This window comes from Pituophis catenifer, unplaced genomic scaffold (assembly GCF_029215685.1).
Source record: "Pituophis catenifer annectens isolate HBS135680 unplaced genomic scaffold, rPitCat1.0.hap2 SCAF_3, whole genome shotgun sequence".
Classification (NCBI taxonomy): Eukaryota; Metazoa; Chordata; class Lepidosauria; order Squamata; family Colubridae; genus Pituophis; species Pituophis catenifer.
In genome coordinates, this window is record NW_027256883.1 from 202,557,736 (window position 1) to 202,581,062 (window position 23,327).

Here is a 23,327-nt window from a genome sequence, read left to right on the forward strand (position 1 = left end):
AGATAGGATTTCTGCATTTAATTAATGCCATCCTTAACTTTCTCTCAGGAACTCAACCTTTGAGGCATATACTGTGTTATCCTCTTACACTCAGGAGCAATTCTGGCTGTAGTAAAAGAATACAGAGTATACTAACCCTAACATCTGATATCACTGGGATCCATATTTTTTCCAAACAGTAGAGTTGGCCCTAAAGCCCACCACACATTCTTCAAAGCATTTGAACACATTTTCCAGAAGAGAGGAGGGTGGAAGAGAATTGAGATATTTTGTGTTGTAAATAAAGTCCCCTCAGCTCGACCCTTTTCCTTAAAAGAGAGTTGTGTGGTGAAGCTATGGGTCATTTTTATCTACAATCTGGGCTGCCTGCTTCCTGGAATGGTCTGTTGGCCACACAGGTGGACACAATGAGTTCTTTGTTGCGTGCTATACCACCACACCTATATTTCCTTCTCTCTCTTTCTTGCCTTTCCCCTTGTGCTGTTGTTATGGTGTATTTCATGTCCCATTGCCTCTGATCCTGTCTCCCTTCAGCCAAGAAGACATCAGCATCCACAGATGAACGGGAAAATGCCAGCCTGCCAACCTCTGAAGAGACCCCACAAGCCTTACTACTTTTGGGATCCATTGAGTCCCCCCAGAAACAGATGGAAAGGAACACAGCCCAGGTCCCTAACCCTCCTTCCTCACTTCCGGTTCCACCACCTAAGATTGTACCCAAAGTCTCAAAGATTGTACCAGGTGAGTCTCATTCAGCCAAAGGGAGCTGTGTCTTTTATTAGAAGGAAGGCTGATCAGCCATGGAGTCATGAAGATGGGAGAAGACCACACAGATGACCTATGAGAAGCATAGTCCCATAGTTTAAAGAAACTGCTAGTTTCCATGTAGTGTGTGAAGGGTACCTTATAATGAACATAGCTCATATGTCTGTAGTGGTGCTGGTTCTGGTGGTATCGTTTACCACAGCAATTCTACCTACAGTTCAATAATTTTCTAGACTTAGAGCATGTTTAAGAACTGACATGTTTGAGAACTGGCATTTGGTTGATAACATACAGTGACGTTTGACAGCTGAAGTAATTTCAAGGACCCAAACATATGAGATATGAAAGTGCTGTTATGACCAAATCCAAATTCACTTCTAAATCCCAATTCAGATTTCATATTCAGAAAATGCACAGTTCAACCAAAGCTGCAGGAGATGGAAGAGTTGACATCTGAGTATGATGCCTATCTTTGTATGTTGGTTCAACTATGTGGGTTGCTCCCGGTTCAGCCCAGTTCTACCGAATAGGTAGTAACTTTAGGAAGTAGTTCTCTGAACTGGTAGTAATGGCAGCCAGGCCACGCCCCCGAACCGGTTCTCTGGTCACTCCTGGCTCGCCCACCTGAAGCTGACCGGAGCAAAGAAGCCTCTCAGCCGCCTGGCCGCAGGGTGCCGAAAAGTCCTTCAGCCGGTGAGAAGAAAGCTGCGCATGCATGAAGTTGGTGGCAGTGACCGGAGGTCTTTCTGGCACTGTGCGCCAGTGGCTAGGTAGAAAAGAAGCCTCTCGGCTTCCAAGTTCAGCAGCAGACTCAGTCCCTTCACACAGGGTCACTTTTCTCCGCACCCAAGAAAGATCAAAAGGTGCGGAGCAGCCTTTAATGACAAAGTCGCCTAGATGAGTAAAAGAAAACAAACCACTGAGGGAAGGAGCCCACCGAAGCTGCCGGTGTTGAGCCGCGCCCCCCCCCCCACAGCTTGGAGCTCCAAGCGGAAGAAGTCCTCGGCTGTTGCAAAAAAGCGGCAGCTCTGGGTGCGCCACACCTGCTTCTTTCTCTTTGAGAGCCGCTTTGCAAACAAGGTGCAAAGCGGCTCTCAAAGAGAATGAAGCGGGTATGGCGCCCCCAGAGCTGCCGCTTCTTCATAACAGCCGAGGACAGAAGAGTTCACTCAGCAAGGAAGGTGGCTGGGTCGGAGGGAGGCGTAGCCCGAGCTCTCTGGGATGGGTAAACAAGTGTGGGGAGGTGAAGGGGAGCGGACTTGGCCCTCCGCGTATTGCACCCCCCTCCCAGCCTTCGCCCGCGTCTCCGTGCCGCCAGCATCTCCCGAAGCCGCCGCCGTTGGAGCCGTGACAGGGATGGGGGCAGCCCAGTAAGCTGGGTGCCCAAAAATGGTGCGGAGGTGCAGGGGGAAGGCTGGGAGGGAGTGCAACACACGGGAGGCTCCCCACAGTTCCTTGCCTCATCTGGGCTGCCCCGAGCTGGCGGAGTGGGTTGCTCCGGCTGCAACCATGAGGAAGGCCCGTCAGAGGTGAGAAGGGGCGCTTTTCAGCCAGGAAGGGCAACAAAGGGAAAGCCGAGACGACCACCGCCACCCCATGCGTCCGACCTGGATATGGGGCCGGAAGGTCAAAAAAAAAAAAGTTTCAAAAAGTCCCAAAAATTTTAGCCACCTTTTTGGTGGGCGTGGCTTGGGGGGGTCATGTGACTGAGTGTGTGAGTGATGTCATGTTGGCCACGCCCAATCAGTCTCACACACACCCCCACCTAGCCACACCCACCAAACCGGTAGTAAAAATTTTTAGAACCCACCACTGGTTCAACTGAACAAAGAACTGGATTCCAGGCAGAAATCAATATGCTGTCAAAAAAAAAATACTAGAGGAGCTTTTAGCTTGAGTTATTGTGACCTGTTCTTCTGGAGGACAGAGGCTGAAAAATCTCTGTAGCAACTTTCATGTAGGCTAGAAGCAATTTAGGTAGTCTTTAAGATATGCTTATATATTGTCCTGTTTCTCGGGAAAGTTGGAGGACTTATTTTTGATAGAGAAAGAAAAATGGATTGGGAAGTTGGAAGATATCTGGACAGCTTATATATTTTCTTATCAGGATGAAATCTTTATAAATCTCACTGGATTCTCTGACACTGTGATAATTCCTAGGCTGTTTATATTCAAGCTGACTCTTGGGCCAACCAACCAAACTTTTCTCTGATGGAATTATTTTATTTCTTATCTTATGCTTATTCTAATTCTAATCTTTGAGCTCCTAGCATCAAAACAAATGGAAACTTCAGGACTTCTCATTGTAAAGAGCCGAGGTGATGCAGTGGTTAGAGTGCAACACTGCAGGCTACTTCAGCTGACTGCTAGCTGCAGTTCAGCAGTTCAAATCTCACCAGCTCAAGGTTGACTCAGCCTTCCATCCTTCTGAGGTCGGTAAAATGAGGACCCAGATTGTTGGGGGCTCACTCTGTAAACTGCTTAGAGAGGGCTATAAAAAGCACTGTGAAGCGGTATATAAGTCTAAGTGCTATTGCTATTGCTAAATTCAAACTATGAATTTAAGTGCTGTGCCATATAACATGTATTTGTTGTTGTTAGTTGCGAAGTCGTGCCTGACCCATTGCAACCCCATGGACAATGTTCCTCCAGGCCTTCCTGTCCTCTACCATCCTCTGGAGTCCATTTAAGCTCACACCTACTGCTTCAGTGACTCCATCCAGCCACTTCATTATCTGCTGTCCCCTTCTTTTGCCCTCAATCGTTCCCAGCATTAGGCTCTTCTCCAGTGAGTCCTTCCTTCTTCCCCACCCCCCATTTTTTTAAAAAAATATTTTTTATTGTTGAAATTTTTAACAACAAAACAACCATGAGAAAAAAATAAATAAAAAGTTGCTCCATCCAGAGCCACTTTGATGAGATGGGGGAACTATACAAATATGATAAATAAAGAATAAAGAAAAATAGTAAATAGTGAGAGTCCTTCCTTCTCATTAGGTGGCCAAAGTATTTGATATATACATGTATAGACTTGCCAAAGGGACGCTCTCTACATGTAGATAGATACAGATTTAGAAGCAGATGCTAAATAGAAATATTGTTCAGTTTAAAACTACAATGGGGAAGAATATACCTAGGCAACTAGATTTACTGCTTTTAATTCTACTTTCCAAATGCTATTTGCTTTCCCTACTTAGCATTATCTTTAAACTAGACCCTAAGAGCCTCTTCAAACACCTATTGCCACTACAACTGTGTCCCTCCACCATGCTGCTGATTGTCTTCTTCTCTTTCTTTCCATCTTTAGAGCCTTTTTTCCAGTATTCAAACCTTTTCCCGAAAGCTGGGTCTTTGCACAATGTGTCTGAAGTATGATAATTTGAGCCTGTCCATTTGTGTCTCAAGTGAGAATTCTGGGTTGATTTTCTGATCGTCCGTTGTTTTGCTTTCTTGGCTATCCATCAGAAGTCTTCTCCAATACCAAAGTTTAAAGAACTCCGTACTCTTCCTATCCAGCATTTCAAAGCCCCATTCATAAATCTCAGTAAAAAGTAAGAGTTATCTGAGAAGACATCATACGGTTGCCCTCTGAAGTTCTCCATTTAAACTTCATGTCTTGCTGGTATCCAGAAGTAGCTAGCAGAAATCTACAATTTTCATCTCCTTGCACCTCAAACAGAAGCATACTGCTTTTTTCCCCCCCAGGCTGGTTTTACAGGGTATTGAATTAAATATCCTGTGAAATAGACTACTTAATAAGCCCTAAGCCTGAAGCTCTAGCATACATGAAATGCTTTCGATTTCACTCATATGGTAATACGTAGCCCTCTACGTTCAATCAGAATCCATATTTATGAAGACATCCATCACGGTGCATATTTTAAAAATGATATCGGGGTTATGCCAATATACCTCCAAAGTAAATAACAGCAAGAATTCGCATAGTGGGGCTGCACAGATCTCTGTTGGAGATTTAACTTCAATGAAGGCTTGAGCAAAGCAACCCCCTCAAATTTGTTTCATGATACAATACAGAGTCTTCATTTCTAAGAGCAAATGAAAATTTTCCCTTCCCTAGTGTTGCAGATGCTGGGAGAAGCACCTGCAAACTGAGAGGATGGTTTGGCTACCTGCATAACAAAGATTTGATGAAAAGTTATTCCTGTGGTCAGTTGGTCAGCTATAGTTCCTTGGGGACAGAAGTATCTAGAGGAGATTTTAAAAGAAAGGCAAGAAGGCAGCTACAATCATAGGACTGAAGTCCCTCCCCGCTTTTTTGCATGCATCACATGTGAAATGTACAAAGAAAGGAGTGGGCCTTTGCATAATTGCTGTCAGGCCCAAAGAACCAAGAACGACACGGGGAGTGACTTCTGAGTAGTTCCTTTATTGTTATTCACCTACAAATAGAAATCTTGCTAGACTAAAGCAATTCTCTGCAATAATTATAAATATACTCTGTGAATTGCTAGAGTGGTGCGGTGGCCTAGAGGTGGAGCGCTCGCCTCACAATCAGGAGGCTGTGAGTTCAATCCTAGGTAGAGGCAGATATTTCTCTCTCTGGGCACAATGAGAATATATCTGCCGAACAAAACTCTGCATTGGTGACAGGAAAGGCATCTGGCCAGTAAACACTCTGCTGCTCCATTCAGTTGCCCAGACTCCACCTCGCAAGGGATTATGGGGTTGTTAAAAGGAGATGATGATACTATGTGAATTGCTAGGGAGGGTCTTAACTTGCTTCTTCCTGCCCACCAGAGATTCCAAGCTCTGGTGTCTCTTTACCTTCAGGGAAATAACCCCTCCCTCCTGCAACTCTGGACTTGCAGCCGCCCTCTTGCCTTTTTTTTTTTTTTAAAAAAAACTGCCCTCCCAATAGAGAATGAGGACAAAGGAATTTCTGAGATTTGCCCTTTGGAATGAGTCAGTTAAAGAGCAGCAGCAGAGATGCCTTTTCCCTGTGCAGAATGAATGGAAACCTGCCATTTGCACCCCACCACGAATGACCTTTTCTGATTTTCTTTCCAGCTGCAGGAAGTGAAGCCGATGAGACAGCCTTGAAATCTCCCCCATCCACTATCTTGAAAAATTACGTAATTGTTGGCTCCTCCCAACACTCAGGACAAGCTGTTCCCTTCCAGTCCTCAGGACCGAAAGTCTCCGATCCCCACCTCAGAGGGCAGCATACGACGCCAACTGGATCCCCTCACCTGGCTGCTGTCCACCTACCTTTACCTCCTAGTCGAGTCATTGAGGAACTTCACAGAGCCTTGGCCACGAAACATCGGCAGGATAGGTAAACACTTGCAATTCTCTATGAAGCAAGCCTCCTAAGAAGCAACCATGGCAATAGATACCCCTCAGCTCAAATTCATCTTTCACATTGGCCCAAATCATTTTTCCTACACTTACACAGCTGTAATATCTGATACACATCTAAGAATGACATGATTCATTCTTAGAATGTCTAATCAAGGACAGAAGCAACCTAGAACTAAGGAGAAATTTCCTGACAGTGAAAACGATTAATCAGTGCAACGACTAGCCTTCAGAAGTTGTGGGTGCGCCATCACTGGGGACTTTCAAGAAGAGACTGGATAGCCACTTGTCTGGAATGGTATAGGATTTCCTGCTAGAGCAGGGGGTTTGGCTAGAAGACCTTTAAGGTCCCTTCCCAATTCTGTTATTCTGTTACAATGAATCAATGGAACATCTGGCCTCCTAGAACCGTGATGGTGGACCTATGGCACAGAGCCCTCTCTGTGGGCACGCGAGCCATCACCCAGCTCAGCTCTACCCCGCATGCGCTTGCGTCTCCCGCCAGCCAGCTGATTTTTGGTTCTCTGCCGCGCATGTGTGGAGGGAGGGGCACATGTGGGAGATGCGTGTGCATGCCCGGGGAGGGGGGTCATGTGCATATGTATGGAGGGTCACGTGCACATGTGCAGGGGGCAGGGGGAACATGGGGCGGGAGCACGCCCCTCCCTTGCAGCCCATTTTTGGTCCCAGGAGGCTGCAGGGAGGCCTGCTTGGCCCACAACGGGGCAGGGCGGGTCATGCGCCCATATGTGGGGGTGTAGGGGGAGCGGAGGGGGACATATGCACATGCGGGAGGAGTATGGGGGTGTCACACATGCATTGCATTATGGGTTCAGGCACACACCCGCGCTCTTGCACGCATGCGCACACACACTTTCGGCACGCAATGACAAAAAGGTTAGCCATCACTGTCCTAGAATCATGTGTTCTTCATCGCTGGAAGTTTTCAGGAAAAGATTGGACAGTCATTTGTGCAGAATGATATGGTCTCCTGCCTCCAAGGTCTCTTCCAGCCCTATGTTCTATGATTCAGAGGCTTACCAAGTGGCAAGCTGATTTCTATAGTGGAAGAGTTGCCAGGCCCGATACCTAGAGAGGAGACAGCAAAATTCAGTTGAGTCTGATCCTTTATTTGGTTACGCCTAATGGACAGAATCTTGCCAAACTAAAGCGATAACCTTTTAACCTACTAGACATATCCTGAGAGATTTTGGGTGTGGCTAGAGGATATTATTTATAGCTCAGGATTGAATTGTGGGGGTCCTTGGTGCTCACTAACATTGGTTGTTTTCTTGTAAACATTTCACTACCCAACTAGGTAACATGATGATGATGATGATGATAACATGATGATGGTACCTAGTCAGGTAATGAAATGTCTTCAAGAAAACAACAAAGCTCAGAGAGCACCAAGGACCCCCACAGTACCTGAACCTCTTCCCCCTTTCCTTATCCAACTCAGGGATACACACTCTCTTCATCCGGGCTCCTTCCTGGGAAAACTCTTTGTTGCCAAAACTCTCCCTCACTGTCCCTCCAAGTGCGCATTCCATCACATGAGCAGACTAACTCACCTCACCATATTGTAGCTGTGTTAATACTGAAGTTTTGAAGGAGGCCTGAATACTAGAATCTTGCTGTTCTTTCTCCAACAAGGAAGCCAAGCAAACATAGTGTAAAAGTGACTTGGATAGAAAGATGTAGGCAATACTGGATATGGGAGAGGAATGCTTTCAAGTCAGATTTTTTTTTTTTAAATGCAAATGTGCTGAAGTCTTGCCTCCTGGACCAGAAGCACATCGGTGTGCCTTTACTTTGTATTTTTCAGAAATGCGTGGTGCAGTTCACAATGGAAAAGTCTGCGTGGCTTTTGTATATTGAAAGGAAAATGTGTACAACAGGGTGAGCAGTAGAGGGAAACCTGCAGAAAACTAGATTATATAAGGAAAAGAAAGTATACCCTGTTTCCCACAAAATAAGACATCCCCTGATAATAAACCCAATTGGGCTTTTGAGCGCATGGAAATAAGGCCAAGCGCTTATTTCAGGGTTCAAAAAAAATATAAGACAGGGTCTTATTTTCGGGGAAACACAGTATTAAGAAAAGTGGCTTCCTGAATGTATCTGTTAGGAGATATGAAATGTTAAGTGAATCATACAGTCATTAAGCAAATTTGGTTCCCCCATTGGCTTTGTCAGAAGCCAGCTGGGAAGGAGACAAATGTATGAAAACGTGATCAGATGTTTGTGAGGATGGTTTTGTGGCTGAAGGGGAAACCAGGAAAGGAAATACTTTGAACCTGAACAGAACCAAAATTGAACATTCTGCATTAGAACCATAGAAGTACGATCCCAATGGAGCCCAAAATTTCTGTTGTTAAGTGAGACATTTGTTATGTGAGCTTTGCCCCATTTTACGACTTTTCTTGCCACGCTTGTTAAGTGAATCACTGCAATTGATACATTAGTAACGGGGTTGTTAAGTGAAGCTTCCCCACTGACTTTGCTTGTGAGAATGTCGCAAAAGGTGATCACATGACCTTGGGACACAGCAACGGTCATAAGTATGAAAATTCAGTCGCCAAGCATCTGAATTTTGTTCACACGATTACGGGGATGCTGCAACGGTCGTAACTGTGAAAAATGGTCATAAGTCACTTTTTTCAGTGCCATTGTAACTTTGAATGATCACTGAATAAACTTTTGTAAGTCGAGGACTACTTGCCGAAGTCAGCAAAAACCTCAGACGCAATGCTAGAAAATGCTTAGGTGACTAACCCATATTTTGTGATAGCGTGCTCCCTTTGCATGTTTGTTTGGTTTTTGGTATTTTCCATAAAGTGATAAATGATCAGAATACGGATGTTTCAATTTAATTAAGGTTTATATTAGAAACACACATGCTGTTCTTTGGAAAGGTTAGCCTGGCATGCCATGTTAGCATATTTCAAATCCATCACTGTCATCTTGTACCTTCATCTTGTGGCGGTAGATATTCAGAGCTCAGCTTCCCCATCTTGAATGCTGTAATCTCCTGCCACCTACGCCACAGCTCCCTGCCTTGTGCTTGGGAGAACATGTTGCAAGCATTGATCCCTGGTCTGAAACCCAATGTTGTTTGCGTTTTGTCTCCAGCTTTCATGGAAGAGAAAACAAAGCGTCTCCCAAAAAACGAATGGAGATCCGTTTGTCAAGAACATCCAGCACTGAACATGGCAAAGAGAAGGATAGTTCAATGAGCTACAACAGCGATCCAGAAAACAAATGGAATTCTGTTAAGGAGTCAGATGAAAACAAAGAAAACCTGATCATGGACTCTGAAATCAAGGATGATTCGGTTTTCTATGAGGACGAAGAAGTTTTGAATGATTCCATAATTTCTGGTAAGAAAACCCCCTTTATGAACCTTGTATCAGCCTTCCATCCTCCTGAGGGCAGTAAAATGAGGACCCAGATTGTTGGGGACAATGTGTTTACTCTGTAAACCGCTTAGAGAGGGCTGCAAAACATTGTGAAGTGGTATATAAGTCTAAGTGCTTATCCTATCCTATCCTATCCTATCCTATCCTATCCTATCCTATCCTATCCTATCCTATCCTATCCTATTGCCATGGTGGCGCAGTGGTTAAAATGCAGGCTAACTCAGATCACTGCCAGCAGTTCGATCCTGACTGGCTCAAGGTTGACTCAGCCTTCCATCCTTCTGAGGTGGGTAAAATGAGGAGCCAGATTGTTGGGGGCAATGTGCTGACTCTGTAAACCACTTAGAGAGGGCTGTACGGCATTATGAAGCGGTATATAAATCTAATTGCTAAATTGCTAAATAAATAAAAAAACTTATCCTGAAAGACTGGTCCATGAGGATGTCTCCTTGTTTGTGGGGTTTTCCGAGCTTGGTTATTTTCCTACAGGTATTTTGTTACTAGAAATATCAACCATGCTCAGAGAACATCAAGAGTTTGACAGTTCACCCTGAGCTACATACAGAAGGCTCTGTCATGCATACATTGTTCTTAATTCCTGAGGGTTATTGTCCCATGGATGCTGCTGTCCAATCCCGAATCTTTGTTCTGCCTTTTTTCTTTGAAGTTTTATTTTGTTGGATTCCATTTCCTGTGCCGTCTCTATTTTCTTCTCTAGCCATGGCTTACCTGGCTCTTTCTCACTCTCATTTCAGACTTTCTTTCTCCTGGACAATAGTTGCATTTTGTTCTTTGGATTGTATAAAATACCATAGTGATAGTCCTTGAAGGATGAAATAGTCTCCTTCTTTTCTGCCCTGTATTAGTTCTGGGTAGGACACATCACTCTGTTGATTCCTTACTCTGGCACTTCTGTCCTCTTATGTTTTGCTGCCATCCCTTGGAATCTCCTTTGAACTGCATCTCCAATAAGCAATTTTAAATTCACTACCTGGCTCATAGACATTTGTTCAAATGACTTTTGTCATCTCCTTTGCAACCTAAGGATGTAGAAAAAGCTTTAAATAATCTATCTAGTCATCAGGAAAGTCTCTGGAGCAATGCAAAACATCACATTCAAATGCTCCTACAATTACATTGAAAGCAATCTACAGTTCATTTTGTCTTCTCCCTCTGGTTATTATCCAGATGATTGTCATAGCAATCGGTGTTGTAATGTTCATCCACCAGGAGACTTAATTTCTTATTCCGAACAATTTTGAAGTTTCTTTCTATCAGAAACAAATTCAGCAATCTCAGTCACATGTGCAGGGGTCATGTTGAATGGTGGTCTTTCAATGATTTCTTTTAAGTTATTTTATTTATTTCACTTTATTATTTTGATAAATAACTCAAGGCACTCCTTCCTCCTCCTCCTCCTCCTCCTCCTCCTCCTTTCCCCACAACAAAAACCCTGTGAGGTGAGGTGGGCTGAGAGAGAGACCAGTCTAAAGTCACCCAGCCGACCTTTATGCCTAAGGGAGGACTAGAATTCACCCTGTCCTGCTGATTGGCCCAAAGTTACCCAGCTGGCTTTCATGCCTAAAACAGGATTACAACTCATAGTTTCTACCCTGGCGTCTTAACCACCACACCATATTGGCTCTTGACATCTCAATGATGTCTCCTCCAACTCTGTTCCAGTCCTTCTCCTAATTTGGAAGTCCAGTCTTCAACAAACTTGAACAGTATTTATTCATTGTCCTCTCTAAGCTGCTGATACAGTTCTACAGAGGAATTATTGAGTCTGTCATCTGCACCTCTATAACTGTCTGGTTTGGTTCTGCAACCCAACAAGACAGGCACAGACTTCAGAGGATAATTAGAACTGCAGAAAGAACAATTTCTACCAACCTGCCTTCTGTTGAAGACCTGTATACTGCATGAGTCAAAAAGAGGGCTGTGAAAATATTTACAGACTGCTCACATCCTGGACATAAACTGTTTCAACTCCTACCCTCAAAATGACACTATAGAGCACTGCACACCAGAACAGCTAGACACAAGGACAGTTTTTTCCGAATGCCATCACTCTGCTAAATAAATAATTCCCTCAACACTATCAAACTAGTTACTAAGTCTGCATTACTATTAATCTTCTCATCATTCCTATCACCCATCTTCTCCTACTTATGACTGTATGACTGTAACCTTGTTGCTGGTATCCTTAAGATTTATATTGACTGTTTCCCTATAACTATCATTGTTGTACCTTATGATTCTTGACGAATGTATCTTTTCTTTTATGTACACCGAGAGAGTATGCACCAAGACAAATTCCTTGTGTGTCCAATCACACTTGGCCAATAAAGAATTCTATTCTATTCTATTCTATTCTATTCTATTCTATTCTATTCTATTCTATTCTATTCTATTCTATTCTATTCTATGAGGAGGGTGTGTGTGTGGAGCTGCCTTACTACTTACCTTCGGAAAGTTGCAGCCAGGCCTTGCACACCTCTGCCCATATCTTCTGCAGCTGGCAAGGCTTTCCTGAAGGCCCCTGCAGCCGCTAACAGAGCTTCGTATCAATCTAGAGCTCTGTTATGGGCTGCAGAGGCCTTCAGGAAAGCCTTGTTGGCCTTGCAGAAGACGTTCCTGAAGGCCTTTGATAGCAAAAAGGAGCCCAGGGACGACGAATGCAAGAGAGTTAAGTCAGTGGACGACATCCCCTGCCCCCCTCAAAATAAGACCTGGTGCAATTATATTATGTAATGGTTGCGCGAATTGGATATGTCTAGTCTAGTGAAAAGAAGGACTGGAGTGACATGACAGCAGTGTTCCAATATGTGAGGGACTGCCACAAAGAAGAGGGAGTCAACCTATTCTCCAAATCACCAGAAGGCAAGACAAGATGCAATGGATGGAAACTAATCAAGGAGAGAAGCAACCTAGAACTCAGGATAAATTTCCTGAGAGTTAGAACAATTAATCAGTGGAACAGCTTGCCTTCGGGATTTGTGGGTGCTCCATCACTGGAGGCTTTTAAGAACAGAATGGACGCCCACTTGTCTGAAATGGTATAGGGTCTCCTGCTTGAGAAGGGGTTTAGACTAGAAGACCTACAAGGTTCCTTCTAACTCTGTTATTCTATTAGAGGTAGTCCTCGACTTACAACAGTGCATTTAGTGACTGTTCAAAATTACAATGGCACTGAAAAATGTGACTTATGACCTCTTTTCATCATTATGACCTTTGCAGCATCCCCGTGATCATGTGATCAAAAATCAGATGCTTGGCCACTGGTTCATATTTACGACCTTTGCTGTGTCCCAGGGTCATGTAATCAATCACCTTTTGCGACCTTCTGACATGCAAAGTCAATGAGGAAGCCAGGTTCACTTAACAACCGCATTACTAACTTATCAACTGCAGTGATTCCCTTAACAACTATGGCAAGAAAAGTCATAAAATAGGGGCAAAACTCACTTCACAGAAATGTTGGGCTTCATTGTGGTCATAAATCAAGGACTACCTTGTCGTAAAAATATCCCAATTAAAAAAACCAAAGATGAAACCACAAGCAATTAATTTTACTTTAAGATTCAGAGGCTTATTTCACGAGCAATTTGGAACGTGACCAGCCATCACAACACAACTTACATTAATAACCCATTGCAATGAGGTCCAGAGACAATAGCTAGGTCCAGCAAGGAATAGCTACGGCCAGTGGCCCTGAAGTCATCCCAAGACATTCTTTTTATACTTTTCTGCATGCATTTCCTTGTTCTATCTTATTGACAGACAGTCTCCACATATACCCGTATACATCTCAAACCTCTATCCATCGGCTACTTTAAAAAAAAATAAAAATTAAACAGTTTGCTTTTTAAAATGACACAAAAAACAATCACACATATATAAAAACAAAATATGTCAAGACATAGCGTATTGAACATTACATAACATTAATGGTAATTTTACAGCATTTCATTTCGATTTACATATTTTGCTTTTATAGTTCTCTATTCTATCATTTCTATTTAGTACTCAATAGTAGAATAATCGCATCACTCCAACATATATATATACTCATTATAATATTCATTGTTCTTATCTACACATTTATATTTGTTTATATTTACATCTCTTTATTTAATGTTGTTCAGTTACTTTAAGTTTCATCAATATTAAGTTAAACATTTCTTGTTCTGATTTCTATTTTCGAGCCAACTGTACATTTTATTCCATATTTCATAATATTCCGAATCCTCTCCCTCTTTCAACTCCATAGTCATTTTATCCATCCCTGCGCATTCTAGAATTTTCCTAATTACTAATTCCATCGGCTACTTTCAGTTCCCTATTTCTCACAGTTTCAACATTCTGACTTCAAATATATTTCAAAACCACATACTTTGAAAAATCACATTTCAGAGCAACAGCTCAGCAGGATTACAGATAGTTCTGATACACTTTGAAATCTTTCTATCTAAAACTTTTTAGGGGCTACTTCTGAGGCCTATATAATCAAACCCCAGCTTTCCTCTTCTCACAACCTGTATTCTGTTATTCTGCTGTGTTTCCAGTAGGAGGAATATTTTTCATTTTGGGCACTGGGTGGCGCTAGGTTCATTGGACAATGGACGAGAAAGCTCAATTGGCATTTTAAATGAGTGATGTAAAGATGTGGGATTCCTATGAGTCTATCTAGAAAGATTTTTTCCAGTGAATTTCTTTTTCAGTGTTTGTGTATGTATCTCTATATCTAAAACAGAGACTTGGCCCTCTTATGTTTAGTAGTCATATTGATTATCGGACTACTAGTATAATTGCAATTATGGGGATAGTAATTGGAACAAATACAAAATTCTTGGAGCAACTCACAACATTTCTCTTTTATCCATTCCAGCTTTATTTCCAATTCCCTTTCCCCCCCACAGCAAATTCATCCATCCTTCCTTCCACAGGTAGAAAAACTAATATGATTTTTTTTCAAAAGTTTCCCTTGAAATGAACTCAGTTCTCAGTGACTTGGTAATAATATGGAAAGGACTCTAAGGGCTTCTGTGGTAGCATAGTGAAAAAAGTTGTACTTGTGTTGGGAAAATCCAAGATGGAGCCCACCATCGACTGTGAAAATTTCCTCTGTGTCATCAAACCAGTTATTCTCTTTCTCACCCTAATACTTTTGATAATACATAATCCTTTTGTTTTGGAAATAAATCATCTTAGCTGGGATGTATCATAAAATGATCCCATCCTTTTTAAACAACAGAAATTCACATATCAGAATGAAGGAAAAATTAGGTGAATCATTCAATACACAATCAAAAACCATTTACTAAAATTGCTCTAAGCTCACCCAACGCTCTCAGGCGTTGTAAAATGGAGAACGAATTCTACGATGAGGTTGCATGAGGTTGCCATCAAAAAAAGAAGCGTTATTAACCTGTGAACAATTCAGGAAATTTCAGCTAAGGATTTTGAAAATATTCCCCGAGTTGAGAGTGATTCAAAAGTGTAATCTGATTTGAAGTATAGTGGGCCAGGTACAGAAATCCTCCGAATCATTGAGGCTTCTGATCTGCATTCCCGGCATTAGGAGAAGTAGCCCTTGATTTACAATCATTCATTTTACAACATTTGAAATTACAATGGCAATGAATAAAAAAAAAGACATGACCTGTTGTAATATTTACAACTATCCCCACATTCACCTGATCCAAATTCAGGCATTTGGCAACCAACACATATTTAGAATGGTTACAGCTTTCTATGATCACCATTTGTGACCTGCCCAGTTGACTTCTGACAAATGGAATAGAAAGAATGGAATAGCAATAGCACTTAGACTTATATACCGCTTTACAGTGCTTTTACAGCCCTCTCTAAGCAGTTTACAGAGTCAGCCTATTGCCCCCAACAATCTGGCTCCTCATCTCACCAACCTTGGAAGGATGGAAGGTTGAGTCAATCTTGAGCCTGCTGAGATTCGATCTGCCAAATTGCAGTCAGCCAGCAGAGGTAGCCTGCAGTACTGCACTCTAACCATTATGCCACTGAGGCCCACCAAGGAATGGAATGGAATGGAGTGGAGTGGAGTGGAGTGGAGTGGAGTGGAGTGGAGTAGAGTAGAGTAGAGTAGAGTAGAGTAGAGTAGAACAGAACAGAACAGAACAGAACAGAACAGAACAGAACAGAACAGAACAGAACAGAACAGAACAGAATAGAATAATAACTGTATTGTCGCTTTGAATGTACACTAATCGGCATACATTAAAACGAAATTTCATTGCATATAGCTCTCAAAGGGTCACTACCTCCAATATACACTACATAACTATGACAGAATAAAAAATAAATAAATAAATAAATAAATAAATAAATAAATACATACATACATACATACATACATACAAAATTATGCATATTCCCACTTATATGACACAGAGAAACAACACAGTCTAGTTTGGATGTACACATGCACATGGCAAGAAAAACGAATCTTGCAAATTTACAAGGCGGATGCATTGGGAACAAAGCTGTTACACAATCTGGTAGTCCTGCTAGAAATATTTCGAAATCTCCTCCCAGAGGGGAGCAACAGAAACAGACCATGAAGTGGGGTCTCTAACAATGCTTTGAGCTCTAAGCACATCGTGCTAAGCAGTATCCTGAATAACAGGAAACGGGTTTCCTATAATCTTCTCGGCTGTCCTTACCACTCTCTGTATGGACTTTCTATCTGAGGCACTGCTGCCACCAAACCAAACAATGATGCAGTTTGTTAAAACTCTCTCAATGATGCAGTTTGTTAAAACTCTCTCAATCATGCCTGTCCAAGTGGCCAGGACAGAAAGATGTGGACATGGACAGATGGAGGAAGCCAAATTCGTTTAATGATCACATAATTCACTTAACAACTGTAGTGATTCACTTAACAACCATGGCAAAAAGGTTGTAAAATCAGGTGTACCTGAACATCTGCCTTGCTTAGCAATGGAACTTCTGGTCCCACCTCATAAGTCAAGGACTAACTGTATCTCCTTTGGGATTAACCCGAGTTCTTCCTATATAGACCCATTGGCAGAAGATATTTCTAGTATCCGCATCTTGTATTTATTAATCACAAGATAACTTTGCTATTTTAGGGCTTGTCTCCTTGACACGTTCCCATTGTCTTTCATTGCACGCTCCAGGTACGTTGCCAAGAAAATGCAAGAAAGAGCTTCTGGCAGTGAAGCTGCGGAACAGGCCAAGCAAACAGGAGTTGGAAGATAGGAACATTTTCCCAAGAAGGACTGATGAAGAGAGGCAGGAGATCCGGCAACAAATAGAAATGAAGTTATCCAAGTAAGTCTAGTTACAATAAGACAAGAGGTGGGAAGTGGGGCTGGTGAGAGAATACATTTTCTGTGTTTTTGTGTGATAAACTTTCTTGGCAATTCAGATATTGGGGCTCCAAAGAGAGGGGCAAAACTGGTCATGATTTGATAAGAGTCTTCAAACTTGGCAACTTTAAGACTTGTGGACTTCAACTCCCAGAATTCCCCAGCCAGTACGTCTAGCTGGGGAATTCTGGGAGTTAAAGTCCACACGTCTGAAAATTGCCAAGTTTGGAGACCTAATTTAGAATGAAGAGGTTATTAAATTCTCCACAAATGAACCTGAACATCAATGGTTTTCCCAGTTTCACTACCCTCAGTTGTTATACTGTTGTGCGGTAGGCTCGTGAAGGATGGACAGAATTGAACTGTGGCAAAAATAAAAGCATCATGTTTTGGGTTGTTGGAATTTCAATTTCTTACTGAAAATATGTAAAAGGGTTGACCATGTGAACTGGAAAATGTGGTTCCCAGCTGTTGCAGACATAACCCGTCTATCCTTGGGGTTGACCAGTATCCATTGGAAAGTTGTGACTGGATGGTGGGATGCAAGCAGAGGTAGTATTCAGCCGGTTCAGACCTGTTTGCCCGAACCGGTAGCGGGAAATTGTGGGTGAGCCTGCCCCGCCCTGGCTTTATGCCATCCTATTTAGGCACATTTTTTAGGCCGGGCGCATGCGCGGAAGGCAGATGCGCACGCGAACTGGGTGCAGGTGTGCACAAAGTGAGCATGCGCACAGGGGGCAATCCGATAGTAACACAATGTGAAAGTGTTACTGGATGGAAGGATAGATTCTGACAGTTGAGACTGGATGGTAAACCATGTTTGAGAGAACTATGACCTGGATGACTGAGAATCTCCATAGAGAAAGTGCGAGGCATCTGCCTCTGGTATAAGTGTTCATCCAATTGTGTTTTAAAGAAATAATTTCCAGATATATTTCACTGTCTGCTGTGAAATTACCATGTGCAATAGTCCCAAAGGTGCTTTTTCAAGAGGCAACTGGACTTGAAGGAATTTCACTTCTCATCCAAGAAGCTTCTTCAGCTCCGACTGAAGAAACCTCCAAATGGCCTCAACGATTTCTAAAAAGAATGCAAATGACCAGCTGTCTGCAAGGAGTATAAATCCTTCCATTCCCTACCATCCAGTCAGAGCTGAAGAAGCTTCTTGGATGAGAAGCTAAAGGTCTTCAAAGAAAAACAAAGAAAGTCCAGTTGCCTCCTGAAAAAAGCATCTTTGGGACAACCGTGACCTGGATGACTGAGAATCTCCATAGGCCTGTGCAATAGTATTTAATGCCACTACGCTGAAAATTATTTTAAAATGTAATATGTAATTTTAAAGGGAATTTATTTTGTACATTTCAAATTAGAAGCAATATAAATCTCAACTCCAGCAAAAATTACAATCCCAAACTTTTTTTTTTTTTACCCTTTAACTGTTCACTCTTTTTTCATATGACACTTTCTTTAATGTTTCCATATACATAAATGAATTCAATCGCAGGGATGTTGTATGGCATGGAGTGGGTCCATGTTTATAATGAAAAACATTTTTCTAGATTTTATGACCGACATTTTGGCTTGAAAATCTTAGAGCGCAGTACTGCAGGCTACTTCTGCTGCCTGCAATTTGGCAGTTCAAATCTCACCAGGCTCAAGGTTGACTCAGTCTTCCATCCTTCCGAGGTGGGTAAAATGAGGGCCCAGATTGTTGGGGACCATATGCTGACTCTGTAACCCCTTTAGAGAGTGTTAAGGATATTATTGAGTTACACCCGAAGTTTTGGCTTATAAAGCAGAGTACCATTAGAGTTTTACGCACGGAAACGGTTTGAGAGTAATTGTGAATAACATACAGACAAACTGGGTTTTATAGTATTTTACTTTTAGGGAAAAGCAAAATCATAGTCCTTTAACAATCCAAATCTTAGCCATATAAAGTGCAATATAAGATCAATCCAGGGATATAAAATCTTCTTACCAGTTTGTAGAAAAATACAAGAAATAATCAGGAACAATATAAAAACAGTTCAATAAATATCAGAAAGCAGTAAATAAATGGATAGCTCAACAGACTAAAAGCCTGTTATTAACATTCAGCTGTCTGCAATTATTGCAAGTTCAAATCTTGCCAGGCTCAAGGTTGACTCAGCCTTCCATCCTTTCTAAGGTAGGTAATTTGAGGACCCAGTTTGTGGGGGCAATAAGCTGATTTTGTATAAAATATACAAAAGTATGAAGGCTATTGCTTAACGCATTGTAAGCCGCCCTGAGTCTCCGGAGAAGATATAAATATAAATTTAATTAAAATAATAATAATAATAATCATGATCAAACAGTTGACCATAGAGAGATCAAAAAGAGTTACAGTATAGCAGCAGGTAAAATGATGTAGTAGTCCACACTAACCATAATTTAGCTCTCCTTAAATACATTGGCTACAGAGCTCAGCCAATCAGGATGCAGAATGACTCAGCACAATTCTACATAATACAGTCACATAATACATTCACATAATACAAACATACAATGTTGGCTTATATATTTCCTGGCCAACCAATTAGGCAATAACCATTTCCTAACAGAGAGGGCTGTAAAAGCACTGTGAAGTGATATATAAGTCTAAGTGCTATTGCTATAATCCCCCATTAGGTTTTTCTGAACTAACCTCTAAGACATGCTAAAAGGACACTTTTCTATCAATATAAGTTTAGCCCTTATTAATATTTTTTTTAAAATCCACGCAGAACACACTTTCAGCAAATCGGATGCTGTGGAGTGTTTTGTAGGACAATTGTTCTTAATCCCCAATTTCAGTTCATACAGCAGAATCTCTTCTGCTCTAGCAATCCTCTTTCGCCATCTGCTTGGCCTCATTCAGGTTCTGTGCTATGGGTTATGTCATTTAGAAAGAAAGCGCAGCTGAAAATATTAATCCACAAATATTTTGCTGTTTAGGCTTGGGAAACCTTTGGAGGGAATGCAGCTTTAGTGTTTAGTGCTATCGGTAGGAAGCAAAGATGTTATCAAAATGAGAAAATATGTTACCAATAAAGGAGAATATTTGTAGCTCAGGGCGGAAACGAGGGGTCCTTGGTGCTCTCTGAGCTTGCTTGTTTTCTTGTAGACGTTTCATTGCCCTAAGTAGGTAACATCATCAGTGCTAGTAAGGAGTGCTGTTTGCTGTCAATTTATATTCTGGTATCTTGCCTGTGTGTGTGTGTGTGTGTGTGTGTGTGTATGTATGTTGATCTTAGAGATTCTTTGGTTTGGCTGTTTACTGATGGTTCTTTGGCAGTTCCTTGATTGGGGTTTTGCTTACTTGATTGTTGGTCTAAAGATAACCTTGGAATTAATCTATGCTGATCTGGTGGCAATGCGAATCGGAGGTAAAACTGATTAGAACCCACCACTGGTTCCAAGTATGTGGAGAATGTGGGCATATTGCTGTCAATATGATGATCTTTTGCAATCTGATTCCTTTCCATGTGTTGAATTGAACCTCCTTCCTCAGCAAGCATAATCATTGCCAAGGCTCACTCATTATGGAAGCTATACACAACAGGTGTGTGGGATCTAAATAGGAAAGCTAAGTTCAAAATGATAATTGCGTTGATCTTTAGCAATGACTTGATTCAAGTTGTTCAGTTAATAGAAACTTTGTGTATCACTGTGAGTAGTTTAACCAGCTTTAATGAGTTGTAATTTTTTCCATTAATGGTTTGGATAACCTGGATCCAAGGAAATAACACATGGCTTCTAAACTTGTCTTCTAGCCATCTGCAATGCCATCTGCGGTGCTGATTTAATTTTAACTTCTTCAATGCGCTCATATTTATTTTAGAATCAATGAATGGAAGCTTTTCCTAACATGGACTAAGATGGAATTATGACTGATAAGCTTTCCCAAACTGAGTAGGGTTCCCAGTCAGTGTTTGGCCAACTCTTTGGCCTCAGAATGAACAGTTCATCAATTCATATGCCAACACAGTTCTAGGCTGCATAAACAGAGGGATAGAATCAAGATCACGTGTTAATACCACTTTATAATGCCTTGGTAAGGCCACACTTGGAATGCTACATCCGGTTTTGGTCGCCACAATGTAAAAAAGATGTGGAGACTCTAGAAAGAGGGCAGAGAAGAGCAACAAAGATGATGAGGGGACTGGAGGCTAAAACATATGAAGAACGGTTGCAGGAACTGGGTATGTCTAGTTTAATGAAAAGAAGGGCTAGGGGAGACATGATAGCAGTCTTCCAATATCTCAGGGGCTGCCACAAAGAAGAGGGATTCAAGCGATTCTCCAAAGCACCTGAGGGCAAGACAAGAATCAAGGAGAGAAGCAACTTAGAACTAAGGAGAAATTTCCTGATAGTTAGAACAATTAATCAGTGGAACAACTTGCCTCCAGAATTTGTGAATGCTCCAACACTGGAAGTTTTTAAGAGGAAATTCGATAACCATTTGTCTGAAGTGGTGTAGGATTTCCTGCCTAAGGTGGGGATTGGACTAGAAGACCTCCAAGGTCCCTTCCAACTCTGATATTCTATTCTATTCTATTCTATTCTATTCTATTCTATTCTATTCTATTCTATTCTATTCTATTCTATTCTATTCTATTCATATGAGAATGCTACCTTCAAACAACAAAGCATCCTTAATCATAGTTTAGTCAATTAACTCAGTTTTCTGCTACTTGGAGTGCCTTTTCACAACCCACTAAGCAAGAATGTTGTGAGCTTGTTTGTTCTTCAGTGTATTTTATGAACATAAATAATAAATGGAAAGCACAGATACAAGGGGAAGATAGATATAGGATAGCTATAGCATATCTTATAATAAGGTTGCAAAAGGTGAACACATGACCCTGGGACCAGTGGTGGGCTGCTGCCGGTTCGGACTGGTTTGGGCGAACTGGTAGTTCCGATGATCAACTGGCCCCGCCCACCCACCCCTGCTCTATCCTTCTTTCTGGCTCAGCTGATTCATGCGACACAGCTGATTTCTACTCCTCCGCTGTTCTACTTACCAGGGCTGCCTTAGAAGGTAAGCAGCTGAGCTTCAAATTGCTGTATTTTGAATACTGTGTGCAACCGTGCTCGCACGTGTGCACTCACAGAAGCAGTTGTTCAACCGGTTGCAGCCCACCACTGCCTGAGACACTGCAACCATCATAAATATGAGTCAGGTGTCAAGTGTCTGATCACACGACCAGAGGGATGCTGCAACGCAGTGGTGGGTTCCTCCCGGTTCCGCCCGGTTCTGCCGAGCCGGTAGCAGTGACGATATGATGTCACCGAACAGGTTCTGGCCCCCCGCCCCTGCCCCCCCCACCCCCTGCGTTATTCTTACCTTTTATTTGGCCCCACCTCCAATCTATTGCTGCCTCCTGAGTCCCAGCTATGGCTAGAGGGAAAAAAACTGTTTAAACTCTTGCCACGGAGCTGCAAAGGGCCGCCCTACAGCTGATCAGTGTTAAAAGAAAACAAATGGGTAGACCAATGCCTGCAAAAATACATGAGTAGATCAGTGCTTGCAAAAATAAATGGGTAGATCGGTACAGCTCTGCAAGCAGTTAAAAACCTGGTAGATCAGTACCTCTGCTAAATCTTAAATAATTGTCACATGACCATCAAGTCACGCCCACAGAACCAGTAGTAAAAATTTTTAGAACCCATCCCTGCTGCAACGGTTGTGTGAAAAAGAGTCGTAAGTCACTTTTTTCCAGTGTCGTCGTAACTTCAAATGGTCACTAAATAAACTGTTGTAAGTTGAGGACTACCTGTATTCACTTCTCCTTGTGAGATCTTGAATAGCAAAAAAAAAACAAACCCCCCCCCCCCAAACATTATACATTAAACTTTCATTTCATGGACTGTAGAATATGCATTCAGAACAATGAAGTATTTGCTTTGGTTATCCTGGTTTTTCTTTGCTTTGTGTATATTTACACACAAAGACACACACTCTACAATTCTTTTTCAGCATGAATAATATTACGTAAAGGATATCAATAGCAGCAGAAAATAAGATAAATAAATTAAAGGCATTCATTACATCTCTTCATGCCTATCTATTCTTGTAAGCCGTCCTTGCTTCCACCCCACCCATTCACAAATTCATCCGCTGCTTTTTGTTTTTAAACTTCTAACCTCACTTCCGAGATCTCAATGCTATCCAACCGTGACCCTCTCAATCTTCCCCTTCCTCTTGACCCATGTACTCTTCCTTCCTTTATTTATTTTGCAATCCAATCCTTTCTATTTGACAAAACAATCTTGACATATTTATTTTGTACTGTCACTCACAGTCAACATTCATTCATCACCCATTCATTCTTGTTGCTATCTCTTCTGGATTTACTGCATTTTTAAAAAAATATCTCATTCTCACCAAATTCAACCTATTTTTTTTTATATGCATATATGTGTGTGTATATATATGTGA

General features: G+C 41.8%; 1 protein-coding gene across 1 annotated transcript in view; it reads left to right on the top strand.

The window, feature by feature from the left end:
- PHACTR3 (phosphatase and actin regulator 3) overlaps positions 1–23,327 on the top strand; it is a 305,125-nt gene that overhangs the window by 172,806 nt on the left and 108,992 nt on the right. The window contains exons 5-8 of the mRNA XM_070940101.1: positions 535–741; positions 5,794–6,061; positions 9,220–9,467; positions 16,688–16,841. Of these exons, the coding sequence (XP_070796202.1) occupies positions 535–741; positions 5,794–6,061; positions 9,220–9,467; positions 16,688–16,841 (877 nt within the window). The remainder of the gene's footprint in view (positions 1–534; positions 742–5,793; positions 6,062–9,219; positions 9,468–16,687; positions 16,842–23,327) is intronic.